The sequence below is a fragment of the Clytia hemisphaerica genome, unplaced genomic scaffold, assembly GCF_902728285.1.
Source record: "Clytia hemisphaerica strain Z4C2 unplaced genomic scaffold, Clytia hemisphaerica genome assembly, whole genome shotgun sequence".
NCBI classification, from domain to species: Eukaryota; Metazoa; Cnidaria; class Hydrozoa; order Leptothecata; family Clytiidae; genus Clytia; species Clytia hemisphaerica.
This window is the reverse complement of record NW_027104471.1, coordinates 984746-1005583: the sequence shown is the minus strand read 5'-3', so window position 1 is coordinate 1005583 and position 20838 is coordinate 984746. Positions and strand designations below refer to the sequence as shown.

At 38.0% G+C, this 20838-nt stretch overlaps 2 protein-coding genes across 2 annotated transcripts; one reads left to right on the top strand and one right to left on the bottom strand.

Annotated features, from left to right (window-relative positions):
- The first annotated feature begins 8045 nt into the window (after nt 1–8045).
- LOC136821257 (peroxidasin-like) lies at nt 8046–16705 on the top strand. The gene is made up of 18 exons (XM_067077485.1): nt 8046–8648; nt 9024–9095; nt 9351–9422; nt 9638–9709; nt 9906–9977; nt 10366–10437; nt 10716–10870; nt 11103–11378; nt 11469–11593; nt 11744–11888; nt 11999–12274; nt 12460–12584; nt 12851–12998; nt 13106–15057; nt 15320–15479; nt 15757–16013; nt 16151–16303; nt 16475–16705. The coding sequence occupies exons 1-18, from the start codon at nt 8482–8484 to the stop codon at nt 16496–16498; spliced, it is 4323 nt and encodes a 1440-aa protein (XP_066933586.1). The 5' UTR covers nt 8046–8481; the 3' UTR covers nt 16499–16705.
- Nucleotides 16706–17331: 626 nt separating this feature from the next.
- Nucleotides 17332–20742, bottom strand: LOC136821258 (uncharacterized). Its single transcript, XM_067077486.1, has 6 exons — nt 20416–20742; nt 19598–20278; nt 19244–19280; nt 18795–18852; nt 18232–18349; nt 17332–18068 (listed from the first exon to the last, which is right to left on the bottom strand). The coding sequence occupies exons 1-4, from the start codon at nt 20693–20695 to the stop codon at nt 18819–18821; spliced, it is 1032 nt and encodes a 343-aa protein (XP_066933587.1). The 5' UTR covers nt 20696–20742; the 3' UTR covers nt 17332–18068; nt 18232–18349; nt 18795–18818.
- Between the last annotated feature and the right edge of the window lie 96 nt (nt 20743–20838).

Sequence of the window (20838 nt, the reverse complement as noted above, 5' to 3'; positions counted from 1 at the left end):
GGGGTGTGCATTTGCAACGGGTTTTCCCGGGGGGGGGGGGAGGATCCTAGGGTTGCGATCTGACGAGGGGGGTGCCGCCCGACATTCGACCCTCGGACCCTTAACGAGACTAAAAAGGAGAAAACAAAGGAACATTTTGTGAAATTTCTTAGTTCAAATGATGTTTTTACTTTCTTTTTATTCAGGAAAAACGGATCAAATGAAGCGAGACGTTTTGTCAATATCACAATCTCAATATCTCAATCAATATCTCATCTATGTTGGAATCATTGCGGACTGCTTTCACTAAACTCAAGAAGTGTCCGAGACAACGTAAGTTACATTGTTATATGAAACAATTATCTCATCTATGTTGGAATCTAGATTGTTTTTTGTGCTTCTCATCGATTAGTGTGCGTTGTTTCTTGTCACCGTAACTTCGGTAGTTTATCTACCGACCTTTTTGAGTTTGAGCGACTGTCAATTTGTCTAAAGTTTGAAGCTTAAAAAATCTACAGTACTATGGATCTTCTAACGGTCATATGAATGATAGTATTTTTAATTGTTCTTCTTTATTTAGTTACCGATTGTTACCATTATGAGCTGTTCAGGGAGAGCGTGCTGCTTGAGAGTCGTGAAGAAGAAAATAAGAACCACCTTTTTTATTAAATTTAACAATTCATAAAATAATATACGTTACGAAATACATAAAACATTAAAAAAAGTGGCGCGAAAATTAAAAATGAGGTCACTGATCATTACAATCAAGTTATAATAGAATATAGACTGTAACTTCGTTGGTCTTTCTTTTCTTTCTGGGCGTTCTTTTCATTCTCTCACCACACGCACCACTGTCTCAATGCCGCCCCGGTGGAGCTTTTTGCTTATTCAGTGTGGATGAAAATTTCTATCTAATCGTATTGTCCCGATTGGGATAGAAAATCTATATTCCAGCTCGAAGTTTACAATGGGGATGGTTTTGCAGGGCTCCACCGGATCTCTGACACAGGTATTCTCCGGAAGGTTTCCAGATTCTTGCCTTCGCCAATGAATGTGTATCATTATGATATTACGACAGTGGAAATGTGGAAAATACACGTGTCATCTGGATAAATGATATTGCAATTGTGTTCCCATAAAAAATGAAAATGACTGAAATGAAAAAGAAAAAAAGAAAATAGCACGAGAGAAGAATTGTTGTGATTCATCCAATCTAGACCACTGGAGACCTAGTAATGAGCATGGAGTGGCAAGATCAGGGTTCTGAAACATCGTTATCTCACAATGCCCGTATTCTAAATTTCGTATGTTCCGCATCCAAAAATCGAAAGTATGACCGCGCGGACAAATTCCTTTGCCACAGCAAAAAATTGAAAATTCTTTTAAAAGGGCCATTCGCGAAAGTTTATAGACAGAAAAAAACATCTGTAAAACTGGGAATAATAATTAACATTTAAACACCCCCGTCTCCTTAAAGTAAAATGTAAGATTTATACACCCCTGTCTCGGTGAAGTTTTGAAATCCAGGTGGACTATGAAAAAGGTAAAATACACCGTTAGTATCGTTAGAAAGCATCTTTCAGCCTTTTCAAGACCTCGACCGAAGCATCTCCGAGCCTGTCAAAATTTTACCCGATGAAAGTTCCCATTTATCAATGCTCTTTATTTCTACTTGGCCTTCATATCCCTATCTCATCAAATGGAAATTTAAGGTAGTTAAAAGGAAAACCGTACCGAAATTCTCACGTCCTTTTTAAGTAAAAATTACATCGAATGGAAAAACATTGAAACAAGATATTCTTGCAGCTTGAACTCAAAGGAAAATCGAACTAAACTCGCTAAGAGGTGGAAAGTTTCACCCCTTGTCCCGGTGGTAATAAGCGTCACTGAGATAAATATGATAACCGTTTCCTCCACCGTTCCCCACTCTTCGCCCGTATTCAAAAAACTCTTGTAACGGATATGAGGGACATGTGAGACAGGGGTGTGTTTCTTTCGTAAAATTAGCCAAAAACCATGTCATCGTATTGGCGAATAAAAGCCATAAATAAAAGTCTCCACCTGTGTTCATAATTGACATAACTCTGTAACTTTTTTGTTACATTGTTTAATTGATTTTCAGTTCGTTTATTCCCAAGATAATTACTTCGCACTTTAACGACTTTAAAATCAACAATCATCGTTCGTTACAATTCATTACACATCGTGTTTTAGACGATTCCAATTTCAGATAACTTGAGATCCACCGCAGATGATTGAAAAAGTCAATTCTCGTGTGCTTCAACTTCACAATCACAAACTTCGCCAATCCTGGTGGTGATAAGATTTATATGAGAGTAATCGTCACGAAAAGCGCTAATAAAATATCGAAAAATGGAGATTCCCAAGATTGGCGAAGGTATCTTAAATCTTAGTTAAAAAAAATCTCTTTGATCTTTCTTTTTTTTCTTTTGTTAATTGCTTACGTCATTGATGACTTGCGAGATATTTCTCATGATGAAAACACACGGGTTTTACCAAGCTGTCATACTCATGTTTTTTTGCTACATTATCCTCTAGCGACCAGCTGGACTCTTGTTTCACCTCTATTCTAGTTTGTGCTCTCCTTCAGCTTTTGAACACCTTTCTCATGTGACCCTGCTAATTGTGCGTCCCCTATTAGTGTACTATTTTTAACACACTTTTTATTACTGTACTATTTTTTAACTTTTCTAAATTTTTATGAATTTTAATCTAATAAATCTAATTTAAAATTGTATAAACTACCTATTTATTCTAATTTTTTATATCTTTATCTTAGCTATTAAACCTTTTCATTTTTGTATTTTTACGTAGAATTTGCGAGATTAGGCATATTTTTGTCTTATGCAAATATAAAACTAGAACTAGAACTAGAACTGTTTAGCTCTGCAGGCTAAACACAAATATGTAAATACTGTTATTCCCCATATATTGGAGGAATAAAAGGCAATTTCTTTTTCTTAAGATTGACAAAATTGAATTAAAAAAACTCACACTTCAAGTAATACTCATCACTCAGTTAGTTATTGGTTCTGTAGACTATGTATTGCCGTTTGTTCAGTTGTTGTATCTTTATCGATTATTTGGTATTTGGACTCTTCTTCAATTTTCAACAAATCTATGTCTACCATTTCATTTCCATTTCCAGATGATTTTTGTTTTGATTATCATCGTAAGCCTGTATCCAATTTCGGGGGGAAATTAGAAAAAAAAGTCTGGTACAGTATAGAACACCGGGGGTCCGCGGGAAGACTGTCAGGACATCGTCCAGCGCGCACCAACAATTCCACTTACTCTTAGGTGCCAAATAAACGGGGGGGTTCGAATAAACGGGGGGGGGGTTGGAAAATTTTCGAAATTTTAATAAACGGGAGGGAACTAATAGCCGGGGGGGTTGGAAATTGTACTTCTGAAAACCCAAAAATAAGGTAAATATAGGCTAAAATCAGGCTTTTCGGAGCAAAATAAGGGGACTTCTTTTTGTGCCAACTGAAAATATTCCTAAAAATTAATAAACGGGGGGGTCCTAATAAGGTCCGGGGTGGTTGGAAAATTTTCGAAAAATTAACAAGCGGGGGGGGCCGTTTATTTGGCACCTAAGAGTAACAATCAATCGAGTCTACACTTTTCTGTAGAGGCAAGACCAATGAAGTATAAGCCCGAAGGTCTAGAAGTCAATCTCTTTGGTAGGACCTCAGCACTGAGGCTACTTCAAGTTACATTCTTTTCTGCTAGCTTTAATACTTCTTAGTACTTCTCTATATTTAATCACAGTCTATCACAGCACGCAGGGCTGCATGCTTGGTTGTCCACTTATCGTATTCATTCTTTTCTCGCTATCAAGCATTAATTGAAATTTTAAAATATTTTATTGCTATTAAGGGGGTAGTCATATGACATTTTGAAAATTGGTGAAAAATTTATCAATTTCGGGATTTAAGGCTTTTTAGTATCCTTTATCCTTCCTGAACATACCCTGAAAATTTCAAGGCCGTAGCATAAATATCTGCCGATATATAGGGTTTCTTATGAGCCCTGGTATACAATTTTCTCCTTAGCAACGGTAAATCGCATCCGTTGCTAGGGCCTCATTTCCGTATGGCTGCTCTAAACATAGCATCATGACATACCAAATGAAAGCTCTTTTTACGCCCTTTTTGGGCGTCTAAGTCAATACCGCCTTTTTTCCCCGGGATTTCTAAATATGACGTAATTAAAGATGGTAACCGAAGAAGTGGTATTTCAAACAGTCAAAAACATTCACATTTTGGAGGCAGTCAGCTGTGTTTTTGACATGGAAACTGAGCTTATGTATTGTTTTGGATTGAATTATGATATTATTGAATGTTTCATTTCATTTCTCACATCTGGGAAAGCTTTGGAAGCCTATAATTTGAGTGAAAGCAACAATTTGATTCTGCGAACTGAGTTTTTCGAGCAGTAAAAACTTGTACACCGAAAAAACTTTTCAAAGTGATGGACTATAGACTATGAACCATGGTATGAATAAAGTTTGAAACAAGGAACTAAACACATTCAATGATGTATCCATTATGAGTCTTAAATCCAGTGGAAATCTAGTCTTTGATGAATCGTGGCACTCATGGCGCCCGCCAGGAGGCGATCCTGGAAAATTGAGTAAAACTATGCATGATTGACGTTCAACCTGAAGACACGTTTCCCTAAGATCAACACTGAAATTCAACTGTAAATGATATAAACAGATTTGAGAGAGCACAAGGATGATATATTTTGTTGGCAATATGTTTTTTGACGAGAAAATGCACTTTTATTGACTTAAAGCCATGTTTACGCGTTGTACGCAGAGTTGACGCAAAATACTTGGAGATTCCCGGAGCACGTGGAAGGCCATTTTTTTCAAAAAAATTGGACTATTTTAGTATTTCCAGTACCTTTTCAACATTAAAAGTAATGTGTCAATCCATTTTGGTCAACCACAGCAAAAATTTTGTAAAACGTATAATGTAAAATGTATCGCAGAAAAATTGAGAAAAACCTCTATTTTTAACTTTCTGCGCCGTTTTCTCAAAACACGTTTTAGGGGGTTTTCCCGCACCTTGTCAGCCTTTTCTCAGGATTGAGAAAAGCTATTGACTTGAAATTTTCAGGGTAGTTTTCCATTATGGTAAGCCTCAGGATGAATGAAGCAGTTTTTCAAAAAAATCATTTTTTGACTTTTAAACTGAAAAAGTACAAATTTTAGGTTCCAGACCCCCTGGCTTGAAATTTTGAAAAATTTTTCCACTCATTCTGGAGACTTTCATAATACTAACCTTCACCAAAAAAAAATTTTTGAATAGCTTTCTTAGATTTTCTTAAAAGGTTGACACAATATTTTTATAGCTTTTACCCCCTGGACGATATTACCCCCGTCTTTGCTATTTTTAGAATTTTTTTTTACTTTTTCATATCCTTTATAGTTGTGCTACAATTGTGGAAAGTTTCATTGAAAAATATTTACTACTTCACAAGATATAACAAAAAGATTAAAAAATGACATTTCAAATTTCTCATATGACTACCCCCTTAACATTTCATTTATTTATTTATTCATTTTTCATTTTTTTAAACAAACAAATGTACGGATAATGGGTCCTAGGACCTTTTAGTATGAAATATATAGATAGATAGATAGATAGGATTTGAAGCCAACAAATCCTACCAAAGTTGCGCGGCCTTGAGCGATCCGCCTGGTTTTTACACAAATAACAGATTGAAACTAAAATTTACCGCTTAATTTCGAAAAATATATCACTCGAAAACAGAGGAATTGCTACATTCAATCCGTCATCAAAAATACGGCGCATATTTTAAGGCTTCAATTTTTCTTGCCTGAGAAAGGTTAGAGATTGACCTCTAGCCCTTCGGGCTTGAAACTCAATGGGCAAGACTCTTTTGGATGGGAAATGTATCAGGGGGGGTCAGGGTCAGAATTCGCCGGAAATTCGGCCGTCGAAATAGTTCCTCGGCCGGCGGAATAATCGTCCGGCCGGCGGAAAATTGGCCGTCGGAAAAGCCATCCGGCCGTCGAAATAGTCGTCCGGCCGCCGAAATAGTCATCCTGCCCGCGGAAATTGGCCGTCAGAAAAGTTATCCGGTCCGCAGAAAGTGAGGTCGAGTTATTTTTTTCGAGTTTTTATTTCGAGCTACGAAAAAACGAGTTATGATATGATAACATTTTCCGTAAATTTTGGTTAAACTATGATGTCATTCATCATCAATATCGTTATCGGTTTTTTTTGCTTACTTTAATTCGACTTCGAGTTGTTTCCTGTTGTTAACTACTCGGTTATTTTAAATTGAATAACTTTTAGATTAGCATAGCTATTTAAAATTCCCTTATTTTTAACTATTCTATTCTATAACTCGGTTCCCGAATACCAGATTGTTGATAAGGTTATTATAATCAAGCCAAAAATTACGAAAAAGGACGCAACAACTCGGTTTTTCATAACTAAAAAAAATAATAACTCGAAAAAAATAACTCGACCTCAATTTATATAACTTTATAACCGAATAACTTTTCCGACGGCCAATTTTCCGCCGGCCGGATGACTTTTTCGGCGGCCGGTTAACTGTTCCGACGGCCGGATGACTATTCCGACGGCTAATTTTCCGCCGGCCGGATAACATTTCCACCGGCCGGACGACTATTCCGCCGACCGAGGAACTATTAAGACGGCCGAATTTCCGGCGAATTCTGACCCTGATCCCCCGTGATAGAAATGAAACCACTTATTTCCCCATCCAGAACGCCCGCACGTAGTTTTTACACAAATGCCGGATTGAAACTAAAATCTGTCGCTACGACGCTAGATTTCAAAAAATATAATCCTCCAAAACAAAGGAATCGCTAGATACCATCCGTCGTCATGATTACGGCGCGTTCTATGCGCGTTTTGGATGGGAAATAAGTATCTTCAATTTCTCTTGCCTGAGAAGGGTTCGCCTCTAGCCCTTCGGGCTTGAAACTCAATGGCGTGAATACGCGAAAATTGAAAAAAAATTGCGTGAATGTGTGAATTGAGGGTCCGCAAGGGGGACCTCATAATGAGTGAATGTAAATCAATATTCACTTTCACTCAATTCCTTTTGGAACTAAAAATGTATTCAATTTAAAAAAACTTCTACTCAAAATTCTCAAAAGACAAAATACTGTATGATCATTCATATCATTGCCAACCTACATTTCGTTACATTCATATGAATTTGGCTAACAGTAATGGAAATATCAGGATTCAAATTGCTAAAACTCAGTTCGAAGACCTTGGTGATTTTAGTTTAGGTCTCATTCTACTGGGAAATTTTACAATGTTTTTTGACCGGTGACAATTTTATGGCCCAATCATTCACTTGTAGGATTTGGATCACAACCGGGTTGCTTTGATATAAAGGGTGCTTATTGTAAACACTAATCGAGTTATAGTTTCAAGGGCATTAAAATCGAACTGAGAACAATTTAAGAATACAAAAAATGGCGCTAACAAAAAGCTTAGGTGAAAGTCACAGCCGAAAGAAATAAAGGATCAGTGTATTGCGTTTCTTACAAACAAGGTGTAGGAAATACGAGAACACAAAGACAAAAAGCTCATGGATTAAATAAAGCAGACAATTCAGTCAGACAATGGTTCATTAGGAGGCCATCGCAAAGACCCAAGTAGATTTCAGGATGAAAAGATATAAATTTCAGGATAACTCCTAGCCCCCTCATTAAAGAATCACTTGAATTTTCGATCTACTCCCAAATTTTACACTCAAAACTCTAATAAATGGTTAAAAAGTTGAAAGAAAAATACTCAACCCCATAGCAACCTTAATCCGCAAACGTTTAGTAGAAAAATACAAGTTCGGAATTGAAAGAAAGGTTTTTGCGATAAAAAAATATTGAAAAGGATGAAGGTCATGATCACACTTCCCTCCTCCATTAAACCGATGAAAGATTTGCTTTTCCTTTCCAACTCTATGTTTTGATCGTGATGTCGTGTGTACGGTCTTATATTATGACAAGGGCTTCTTTCTAGTGTGTTTCCTGCTTGATAACAATTTAGTGTTCAGTACAGGACGGTGATACTTTATGAAATATTAAGAAAATATATATTACTTTAGCAAGGTTGTATGATGATGAAACATGATCTGTTCACACTCTTCGCTCATCTCTCATCACCATGGCAATAATGATGACATGTAGAGCGAGCGAACAGGACAACTTTTTGTGATTCGTTCGCACTCGGAAACCGTTCTATTGACACTTTATTTTTATACGCGTTGATGACTATTGTCTTTTGATATTTCCTTAGCAGATAAAAAATGTCATGATGGATGAATAGAAGGTTGTCAACTTAATACCAGATCATCACCACTTACAGGCATAGTCAGAAAAAACTCGCTTGATCGGCTGTACCTCTTCTAAAGTTTGTTTTCACGTTCATAATGTGCTAAATTTTTGCAAGAGGTTGGTCGATGGAGAAAATGGAGATTTTATTTTGTTTATTATTGTTTATTATTGGAGCTTTGGCTCAACAGAACACTTGTCCGAGAGGTTGTACTTGTATTCCCGGCACTGTCCGCTGTATCAATGTCCGGCTTGAAAGAGTACCCAAAGGAATACCGGAAAACACATACGTGCTGTAAGTTCGTAACGGAATCCCCTCCGTTTTCATCGCACTTATTGGAATTCGATTAACTTATCGAAAAAGCCTGATACTGCTGATCGTAACGAATTGAGGATTGTGAGAAAAAAATACCTAGCAGCATACGTGGATTTCTCCTGTCATTATAAAGAAGTGTTTTTAACAATATTGTTCGAACTCTTGAAGTTGAGTAGGTGCCATCTAGATCTAACTTTCTACAGGAAATGAACTCATCCAACAATCTACTCAGTTTACAGTCGCAAAAATTCTCTATTTTCTTTATACATACGCTCGATAGTAAGAGTGCCACGACAAGAATTAAGGTATGGTTTCCATTTCATTGCATTTTTTGAACTGTTTGTTTTGATTTAGGGATTTGCGATACAACAAGATCAAAGAATTAAAACGAGAAGATTTCAAAAATCTGAAAAATCTCGAAAATCTGTGAGTTGTTTGCATTTTGATTTAACTAGCTAGTGATAGTGCAAATATTCCATATATCTTTTCAATTTTGGAGTATCCTTCGTCTGGATAAATATTTGGGTGTATATTTGAGATGAGATGAAACATATGTACACTACAATATACATAGCTCTCCGTTAATGATTAGAACCTATCGAAATATTTGTGTTGGTTGGACTCGTTATCTGTCTGACAAAATTCGAAGTTTGATTTCATTTCCTTCCCTTCTACTTTTAGATTTTTAGGAAATAATCTAATCTCTTCGATAGAGTCTGATACATTCGCTGACTTGAAAAAGTTGAGGCACTTGTAAGTATTTCTCTTGTTTACATTGCAGACTTTGTTTTGATATGGGTGACGTTCACTGTTCAATGTCTGACCCTCCCTGTTGCTCATCCAAGCACACATGAACTTCTGACAAAGAGGCTTTGTTTGACACCACACTGTTCCGCTTTAATCATCCGCAAATAAAACGGATTGCCTCTTCTATGCGTCATATGAAATCATCTTATTTTCGAATACAGGTACTTATTCAGCAATCGATTAAGGTTGATTGACGGCAAAACTTTCACTGGGTTATCGAGTCTCGAACAATTGTAAGTTATTCTTTCGACGAACAGTCCCGTCAAAACAATTTTACGCGTGGTCGCTTGTTTATTATCCTGAACGTGTTTGGTGGAAAAATACGGTCGTTAACCCTGTTTCGAATGTGACCTAGACATTCCCTGGTGTGTGTTCTGTCAAAACATTTCATGTACTATTTTAAGATTACGACTACATTCTGTTTCATAGATATCTTCAAAATAATGCGATTTCAAAAGTTGGACGAAAATCGTTTGGCCATCTCTCCTCTTTACAAAGATTGTAAGCTTTCCACCTTCTCTCTTTCTTTGAAGACCACAACACAAACTGTTGGCTACAAATATAGACCAAAGAATATAATCCATAATGGGACATATAAATGTAACAAATATGTTGAATTGGCCTTCACACTTTGTATTCGTTGGTTTTGAAACCTTTCTCACTTTTGACCACAAAATTTTCTTGATCATAACATCAAACTAGTTGCTATGAATGAACAAAAGAGGTCTTAGTACGCAAATGTCAAATAATCTGTCTCTAGAGATGAATATTTCACAGGGTAGTGTTAACGAGAGCTCAGACAATCTTATCTTTCTGTTGACACCCCTAATTCATCATCCTTCAAATAACACAAGCAACACAATACTCATTCATTCTTGAACTCTTATAGATACCTCCATCGAAATCGAATCAACTCCATCACTCGGGATACCTTAGCTCCCCTTCGAGCTTTGAGACGATTGTAAGTGCTTAACATATATTTCTCCATCCATACAGGCTTTTTATTGATCACATCTCAGACATTCTATTTGCCCTCCCACAAAATATTGAAGCTTTAAACTAAGAGCTTCTTTCTAATCTGGAATGATTGCACAAGAGTAATAACAAATTGTTGAAGTTATTGCAACGCAAACCACGACATATTATGTAAAAATCTGCATAAGATAACTTCACAGACACCGAACAAATTACTGCAAAATAAACCACTTTAAAGAACTTATATTCAATCATTGTTTTTAGACGTCTTTCTTCGAATCGCATCCAATGCACATGCGCATACTTACGGTTGATCAAAGAATTGACTTTCGAGCATGACGTTTCTGTTGGAGCCACCTGTCGTTTCCAAGAAAACAGACAACAAACAAGCACTTTGAAATTCTCTGATCTTGGATGTTGTAAGTCAAACATTTCATGATCAAACATTTTAGTTTGTACTGTACAAATTAATTTTTATGGAAACTCGACATCCTTGGTGAAACTGTCTGTCATATGAGCTCTCTCCTTGGACACCGTTAGGTGAACAATCAAATAAAAAATGTTAACCACTTCAAAGTTCTTGAAGTGTGGCACTACACTGCCAGTAATTGAACATCATACCTTTCATAAAACTGTCATCTTTCGTTCCAGACAAACCAAGATACCTACAGAAACCAGAACGAACGATCGGCGTTGAAGGGAGGACAGTGGACATCGATTGTCAAGCAGAAGGGAACCCAACCCCCGTCATCACTTGGTTCAAAGATGGCGCATCTATTCCTTCAAACGTCAAACACACAGTCCATAATGGAACACTGACCATCGAGAACTTCTCACAAGACGCAGTCGGTTTTTACCAGTGCAATATCGAGAATGTGATCGGTAAAAGCTCATCAGGAGCTCCTATTGTCCTGGTCAGCGCAAATGGTAATCTTTCTTTTTTAATATTCTAAAAATCCATTGTTTTACATGACTGTATAGACAGTACATTTCATTAACCATGAATCTTTCTTTTAGTCGTGCCCTCATTGACGGAAAAACCTTCAAATATTGATGCTGTGGTTCAAAGTATTGCTTTGTTCAGCTGCCGTGCAAGTGGTTCGCCGAGACCCAGTCTTACCTGGCTTCGTCAGGGCCAAGTGGTAAGGCTTTTTTAATTAATCTTTGATTTTTTGAAAATTAAAAATAACAATCATGTAATCGAGAGATCATGGCAGACCAAGTATCGATTATGTTTAACTAGAAATCTTGTTGGTCACTATTTGTTCATCGATCACTCCTTCCTCCTTTAGATTTCGCCAACACGTCGCTTCAAGTTATCGCACACTGGAGATTTAGAGATTCGTGAAATCAGACTCTCGGACGCTGGTCTTTACACGTGTCGAGCATCCAATGGGTTGGGAAGTGTCTCCAACACCGCAAGACTCACCGTCAGAGGTACCTTATGACAGTTTATTCATTTTGCATTGAAGCCTGCATTGAAAAAAGACGAAAAACTTCCACAACAACTTACTTTGACTATTTCTTATCTTCAATTTCGTATTTAGCTCCACCAAGATTTACGTTAACGCCCTTCAATCAGGCAGGGTTGGCGGGCACCAACATCGGACTTTCATGTCGCGCGACCGGTTACCCAACACCAGTGGTCACATGGCAGAAGAACGGGGCTAGGTTACCATCAGATGGACGTCACGTGATCTTACCATCCGGTCAACTCAGGATATCACGTGCTCGCAAAGAGGATGAAGGGCAATATGAATGTTCAGCTTTCAACGTGATCGGAGTGGTTTCCACAACTGCCAACTTGACTATTAAAGCAATAGGTTGGTGCCTTTAACGCTTCAAGACTTCTGTTAGCTATTCTTACTGTATAACACTGGTATACAACTAATTTCAGGAGCATTTTAGCCTGGATTAAATGACTTTAATTTATAAACGTGACCCAACTTCTCCAAAAATGCTGTCTACATCAATAATTGAAACCATGTTCTTTCTTTCGCAATGCTAGTTCCACCGAAGATCGTTTCTCAACCGTCAGACACAACTGTCCAATCAGGAAACACAATCGCTTTCAGATGTCGAGCCACTGGTGATCCTAAACCAATCATCTCTTGGAAACGCAACGATGTTCAGGTCTGTGCAAACAGGAAGAGATATTTCGAACTGCCTGATCTCCATTTTAATAAAGTCTGAAAAAGTTATACACGTGAACAACATCAGGAGATGCGAATGTTATACAAAAAAATTCCTGTAAATCCGAAATTTGCCATTTTTTGGTTTAACAAATGATCATGAACACAGGAAGAGATGGGATGCGAACATTCTGATTGAATTTGATATTCATTGGTAAGTAACGCAGTACCAGCTTCAGCTTTTAATCTTGAAGTACTTTATTTCAGATCACAGATGGCAGGAGGTTCAGGATCAACCCAAACGATGGATCCATCGAGATTAAAGACATTGGCAAGATAGACGAAGGGAGATGGGAATGCAATGCCAGAAATTCTCTCGGAGATGAAAAAGCCACCTTCAGCTTGAATGTCATTGGTGAGTGAGCAATCCTTAGCTACCATTAAAACTATTAAAATGACAATTTTATTGCATTCGCAACGCCAATGGTTTTGGTCATATGTATTAAACATTTGTTTTTATAGGATCGAAGAATCGAGTGTTCAAAGGTGACAAGTTCGTTTTGGAATCATTAGAAAAAGCACGTTCAGAAGTCGATCGAGCTATTCAACAGACCAAAGAGAAATTAGCCAGTTTCAAACCAAAATCACCGGCTGACTTGTTAGCCTTGTTCCGCTTCCCCTCGCCCGATGCTTTGGAAATCGCAAGGTCAGCAGAAATCTTTGAAGTAGCAATTGATTTGATTCAAAAGAATGTCGACACAGGTCTCATGTTGAAAGAGATGAACCAAAAATACAAATTTAATGAATTGGTGTCACCTGAACATATCCGCCTTCTAGCAAACCTCTCAGGGTGTACCGCCCATAAACGCTTGGTTAATTGCTCAGATTTGTGTTTCCATCACAAATATCGAACGTATGATGGACAATGCAATAACTTCAACCATCCAATGTGGGGTTCCGCTTTGACGCCGTTCACTCGACTCTTGATTCCGAATTATGAGAATGGTTTCAATACGCCATTCGGATGGAGTAAAGTGAAGCTACCAAGCGCGCGGAAAGTGTCTTCTGCATTGATTTCCAGCGTCAAAGTTACGGCAGACGAAGAATACACGCACATGTTGATGCAATGGGGACAGTTCCTGGACCACGACATGGATTTCACAGTGACTAGTCCGAGTAGTTTGAGGTTCAATGACGGTAAATCATGCAAAGAAAGTTGTGAAAATGAGCAACCTTGTTTCCCTATAGAAATCCCTAAAGATGATCCTCGCATCAAAAAATATAAATGTATGGAATTCACACGTTCAAGCGCAGTGTGCGGAAGCGGATCAACTTCTGTTTTCTTTGATTCTATCACACCACGACAACAAATTAACCAAATCACTTCCTTCATTGACGCTTCCAATGTTTATGGATCGTCTGAAAAAGATGCACGCGATTTACGCGCGACCGACACACGAACTGAACGCGGTTTATTGAAGAGAGGAATCCACCATAAGAACAGTCAGTACTTCCTTCCCTTCAACCAAGATACAAAGATTGAATGTCAAATCAATCCCCTTGAAAGTCAGCGCACACCATGCTTCTTAGCGGGCGACCATCGAGCGAACGAACAACTGGGCTTACTCTCTATGCACACAATCTGGATGCGTCAACACAACCACTTGGCGAGACAACTTCAACGGATAAACCCTCATTGGAATGGAGAGAAAATCTACCAGGAAACACGAAAGATTGTCGGTGCGCAAATGCAACACATCACATTCAACGAATGGTTGCCAAAAATTCTCGGTACTGAGGGAATGGAGAAACTCGGTAAATACGAAGGATACAACCAGAACGTCGAGCCGACCATCTTCAACTCGTTCGCGACGGGTGCTTTCCGTTTCGGACACACTTTAATTCAACCCATTATGGCTCGACTGAACTCTTCATTTCAAGAAACACCTGAAGGGAGCTTACCTCTTCACAAAGCTTTCTTTTCCCCTTACCGCCTTGTCGAAGAGGGTGGTACTGATCCTCTTATTCGTGGTTTGTTTGGAACACCCGTTAAATCACGTGGCGCAACTCACCAACCTTTTAACACTGAACTCACCGAACGTCTTTTCGAAATGGCGCATACTGTGGCGTTAGATTTGGCCGCCCTTAACATTCAAAGAGGGCGTGACCATGGTTTACCTACTTACAACAAATGGAGACAATTTTGCAATTTACCGGTCGCTTCGAGCTTCAACGAATTGAAGGAAATCAAGAACGAAACATTACGTCAACATTTGGCAGATATCTATGGAGATATAAACCATGTTGATTTGTTTGTGGGAGGGATATTGGAAGACCCGATACCAGGGTCACGGTTGGGACCAACTTTTATGTGTTTGATCAGTCTTCAGTTCAAACGTTTACGAGACGGTGACCGCTTTTGGTATGAGAATCCTTCACAGTTCACTTCTGATCAACTCATTCAAATCAAGGAGGTAATGTTCAGTACCTTGATACTCTTACAATCTTCAGTTCTTGGATATTCTGTATTCAGCTTCCATCTTGAATCGCGAATGAACAGATGCTTTCTTTTTCACGTACAGTTACATAACTGTTACAGACAATATAGTTGCCAACATTCAAAACATTTGTCTAGACTTTATCATAACATGTTCAAAGTATATGCTACCACAGGGGGGGAATAACTCTTGAAAACTTCATTCTGAGGCTCATCAATTTCTTTCTCCTTTCATCTAGACCACTCTATCACGCGTCATCTGCGACAATAGTGACGACATACGACGCGTTCAGTTAGATGCATTTCGGCGCGTGGAGCGGACCTCTGATTACACACCGTGTAACGCTCACAGAAAACTGGATTTGAGGTTTTGGAAAGAATGTTGTGGAAATGATCAAAGTAAGTAATGTCAACTTTTGTTTGGAGCATACAGAACATAACAGTATAGACTTTATACTCATCAATGGTTCTATGGTAATGTATAGTTCAATATGCAAGGAACCTGAATACGAGACTTCTTTCTAGTTGAAAGTGGAATATACAAAAAAAAGTTTCAGAATTTTGAAATGTTGCACTGCGAAAACAAAAAACTTGACTCTAAATTTTATGAGAAAGCTTTGGAAAACATGAACAGATAAAATGAGGGGAATAGATTTGTACGCACTTCATGTTTCAGGTTGCTCAGCGCGAAACAATGATCAGTCATCCAATACTATCAGCAACTTCATTGGTCAAAGAGGCAGACGTTCGAGAAGGTCTGTTGACATAGCAACCACATCACAACATAATATGACGTCACAACATGACCACGTGAACAGGAACGGGAACGGGGAGACGAGTAAAATGGAGGAAAGATCTATGAAGAAAAGAATGAGATATCTTGAGCGTAATATGAAGAAAGTTTATAAAATCATATCAAACATGCAAAACGAGGTGAGTAAACATTGAATAAAATTCTCGGTCCTTTTCTAGAGAAAACATCGGGTGGAAATATCATTCACTATGCAGCTTGTGGGAAATCGGTGTATAGAAATTTATTAAATTTTATATTCTATCTTTATCTTTTACAGATGGACTTGTTGAAAAAACAATTCAATTTTAATGAACAGGAGAACGAGACTAACCCTCGTATTGAACCAAGAAGGCAATGTATTGACAATGGATTAGTTCGTGAGCATGGGGAAAAGTGGTTCGATGAAAGGAATTATAAGTGTCGTTGTAAGGTGAGCATAATCATTGTTTTGAATCTACTCTCATCTTTCTCTCATGTAATCAGTAAAGCTTCACCGCAAACACAAAGCTTGTTTGAAGAACTTCTTAATGTTGACTGCAGAAAAATTACTTTATACAAATGCACCGTTATTTGACGAAACTTATTTGATTTATTTTTTCAGCACTCGAAGGTATTATGCTCCTAACGAAGAGGAAGGACAATCATTTTATTGGGCTATCTACTACTAAAAATTATTCCATGTACAAAAGAATTTTCTATTTAAACCATTCTATACACTTTCCCTAGATAACTATCATTTATATATTGCCCCTTCAATCTTTTGTAATCAATAATATTTTGAAAGAATCATTTGTTAACTTTTTTTTAAAAAATATTATATTGAAGATTCCTTGATGTCTGGGGAAGGAGGGTGTACACCAGGTGAGGGAGGGTATACGCCAGGAAGGGAGGGCGTTCACCAGGGGAGGGAGGTTGTACACCAGGGGAGGGAGGGTATACGCCAGGAAGGGAGGGCGTTCACCAGGGGAGGGAGGGTGTACACCAGGTGAGGGAGGGTATACGCCAGGAAGGGAGGGCGTTCACCAGGGGAGGGAGGTTGTACACCAGGGGAGGGAGAGTATACACCAGGGGAGGGAGGTTGTACACCAGGGGAGGGAGAGTATACACCAGGGGAGGGAGGTTGTACACCAGGGGAGGGAGAGTATACACCAGGGGAGGGAGAGTATACACCAGGGGAGGGAGGTTGTACACCAGGGGAGGGAGAGTATACACCAGGGGAGGGAGGTTGTACACCAGGGGAGGGAGAGTATACACCAGGGGAGGGAGGATGTACACCAGGGGAGAGTGTACACCAGGGGAGAATCTTTTACTCACCTCAATATGTGCATCATTCAGTTTTTCCAATCTACCGATTCCTTTTGTTGAAAAGTTTTTACTTTGTATCTCATTTTTTTTATTTTGAACCCTGGAAAAGAGGATGTTGGGACGAGATGATACATTCAAAAGAAATTGGATTGATTAAGCTTTAAAACTTGAAATATTTGGATTGACAATTTCGATGAGATCGATTTACTTTTTTCAATATTCTTATTTCTACATATGGACAAAAAATAGAAATTTGGTAAAATCCTATCATAAAAAAATATGCTAGGTAAAAGGGAGCAAGTTTCGACAGACTAAAGTATTTAAAATGAAACAGACCAGGTAGTAACAGTTCAAACATTCATAAACTAAAACAGGACTAATAAAATAAGTTAACAGGAGTTCAACAGTAACAAATAAACATCATCAGCATCTCAACGTCTTATAATTGCATTTCATTATTTCGAGCGATTGGTGATTGGAAAACACGATCAGTGTCTTTGGAGATAGGTGAATTCATGATGTTGGGTTGTTCTGCAGAATACATTACTTCGTCCTGAACCTCACTTTCATTTTCATCATTGATAACATATTCTCCTTGTAAACTGTTCAGATTGACGTCACTATAGTTCAATTGGAATCGTTCTTCGATACTTACAAATCGATCCAACTGTTCATCCTCTTGACTTGCTCGTAGTAAATTCTGTTCCATAGCAGAGAGGGACTGGAAGAGAGAGCATTCTTCTTTAGAGGGAAATTGAATGGTGGTCGTTTGATTTCCCTCATTGTCACCATGGTTTGTTGTTCTGGTTGAGGAGATGGGATTGCAGAGGAGTTGAAAGAAATCTTCGAAAGCGTTATCATACACTTCCTCCTCTTCGTACTCGGTGATGCTGAAAATGAGATGTGGGCAGAAACTATCACAACAAATATAATCAGAGAAAGTTCAAAACGATTGAAAAGTTACTTTCAAAATGAAAACACTGATAATTTTGAAAATAAAACAAATCACTATTAAAAGTATGTATAACGTTAAGAAAAGGAATTTGAGCTCACTCTTCGTGGTCTTCTTGTGAAGCAGAAAGTTCCATCGGGTGTTGGGAGTGATCCGTTGGTTGAGCTATTTCTATGACATCCAAAGGGTCCTCTGATGCTTGTGGAATACCAAGTTGTTCTAAGGAGGATAATCATTTCACTTTTTCGTTTTTCGTTCAGTAATCTTCGAAGGAAAACGCTGCTTTGTATTTTCGAAGGAAAACCTTGCTTTGTATTTTCGAAGGAAAACCTTGATTTCTATTTTCGAAAAAAACCTTTCATTGTATTTTTGAAGGAAAACCTTGCTTTGTATTTTCGAAGGAAAACCTTGCTTTGTATTTTTGAAGGAAAACCATCCTTTGTATTTTCGAAAAAAAACCTTTCTTTGTATTTTTGAAGGAAAACCTTGATATGTATTTTCGAAGGAAAACCATCCTTTGTATTTTTGAAGGAAAACCTTGATGTGTATTTTCGAAGGAAAACCATCCTTTGTATTTTCGAAGGAAAACCTTACGGAATATGACTTTTTTTTAAATCAACACGACTGAAAAATACCATGTCACTCCTCTAAATAAGTTACTAACCTCGAACTTTTCGTTCCAGATCCTTTATGTAATCAATCGAACCACGAACAATAGAATACTGAAAAAAAAAAACATGAAATTGTTTAGGACATGCATCAGGGTCATATGAAAATTTTCTGAGCTGACTAAGTAACTGATAAATGAACTGATACAACACTAGTTGAGTTTTTAGACAAAAACTGAAATAAATTGTTAAACAAGCTTGCTTCAATCTGAACCTTATTACGCTGTTTTTTGTCTGGTAGATACTGATTAGGTATTTGCTCTATCAGCTCGATTAACTTTTCTTCTTCACGATCCTTGTAATCTCTGTGGAAAGAAGAAGAAAACAGTTCTCATTACTGGGCTGTCTGAATTTCCATGTTCGAAAAGACGATTTAGAGTCAACTTCACACAATAATAGATTCTTTCGAGAATTTGGGTAACACAGAAAGAATTATGTATAGCACCTGTTATTCTTCCTGGCTGTTTGTTTTCGATTTCCTGCTGAAAGAAAAAAGTGATTAGCTTGTACTGATATCGGGTTCCCCATGTGGTGATTGCCTTTTAATAATATTTCATTTCCTATCTTACAAACTACAATCGTTGCTAATATATCATGGCACATTTCTGGGCGGTCAAATTTAGACACAGGGCAATAACCTCCCCCTCCAACAACATTGTTTAGGGGGGGGGAGGGGATAGGGAACTCATTTGTGGGCTTTGTACCATAGGTTTTGTCAATGATTGTACAATATAGTAGAGTATAAAAATTATTAATCCACGTCAGGATATTCGATGTTCAAAACAAAAAGATAACATACTTGCGATATGAGAAGTACCGGCTCTCTCAATGAACGAACCAAAAGGAGAAGAATGAATGACGAATCGGAAGTTTGCTTTCTGTTCTACAGGTTGCAGCACGTGCAATTGTATATTGTGATTGCTTCGAACGTTAAATTGATTGGTTGAAGGGTATTCTTTCCCTTCCACAGGCTTCTTGCAAAAGTCATTTATAAATGTTCCAAACGATTTGCCCACAATATTTCGTTCAAGCTGAGGTGGCTCCCCTTTGCTTTTGTTCGATGGTTTTGGCTTCATTGCGTCAGGCGTTGGAAAACACGAGATTTCACCGGTTGATTTATCGAATAAGAACTTTTTGTTCTCGAACACATAAATGAAGAATGAATCGTCTTTTCGCCAGTTGTTTGCGTTCAATTGACGCGATTTCTGTTTAGAAAAAAGTTGGAGGACATCTTTGGTCGTTTTGTGGCGCTTCATAAGGCCTTCGTGTGTTTCGTGCGTCGCTTTGACTTTGGTGTGTTTGTCACACGGCTCCACGATCACTTCCTCACCGTCAGGCGTTGTGACGTGAAGCTTCGACTTGGGTAGCAATATTTTGAAATGATTGAACTTTTCGATGGGTAAAACATAATTTAAAGATTCGATCAATTCTCTCTCTGACGGTTGGTCTCTTTTCATAGCTGGCTGCGGTGCTGGTGTTTCTGAAAAAAAGTGATTTGTCTGAATGATACCATTTACTTTACTTACATCCTTTCTTCAAATGGTGTAGAGTGGAGTTGATTTTAAGGATTTCACTACAAGTACAGACACAGAACTAAATACGAATGAATAAACATACCATTTATCTGAGAAAGATCAGAATTTTTGGGAGGAGCAAACATTTTGCCAAGTGACTGTAATTGTTTGACCAAAGAATTGGGACCGAAATTTTCGCTTTCACGACAAGATTTCTTCAAATTGTTCATAAGTTTTTGATGCTGGGAGTGAACGGAAGCCTTCATGACGTGTACTCTCAACAGACCAGACTTCTCTGTGGAAGATGTTGGTGACGGGTTGGGTTTGAAATCTAGATGATGTTTACATAATGATTGCACTTTGTTTGATCTTTTGCTCCTCATTGTGGTTTCATTGGTTAATTATTTTTCTGCTTTTTTTTTATTTGTGCTGAAACGAAATAAAGAATAACCAGTTCAAAACCTGATAAACAATCTCATTCTTTGAAGAATGACAAAAGATATTGACGAAAGGATAGCAGTATTTA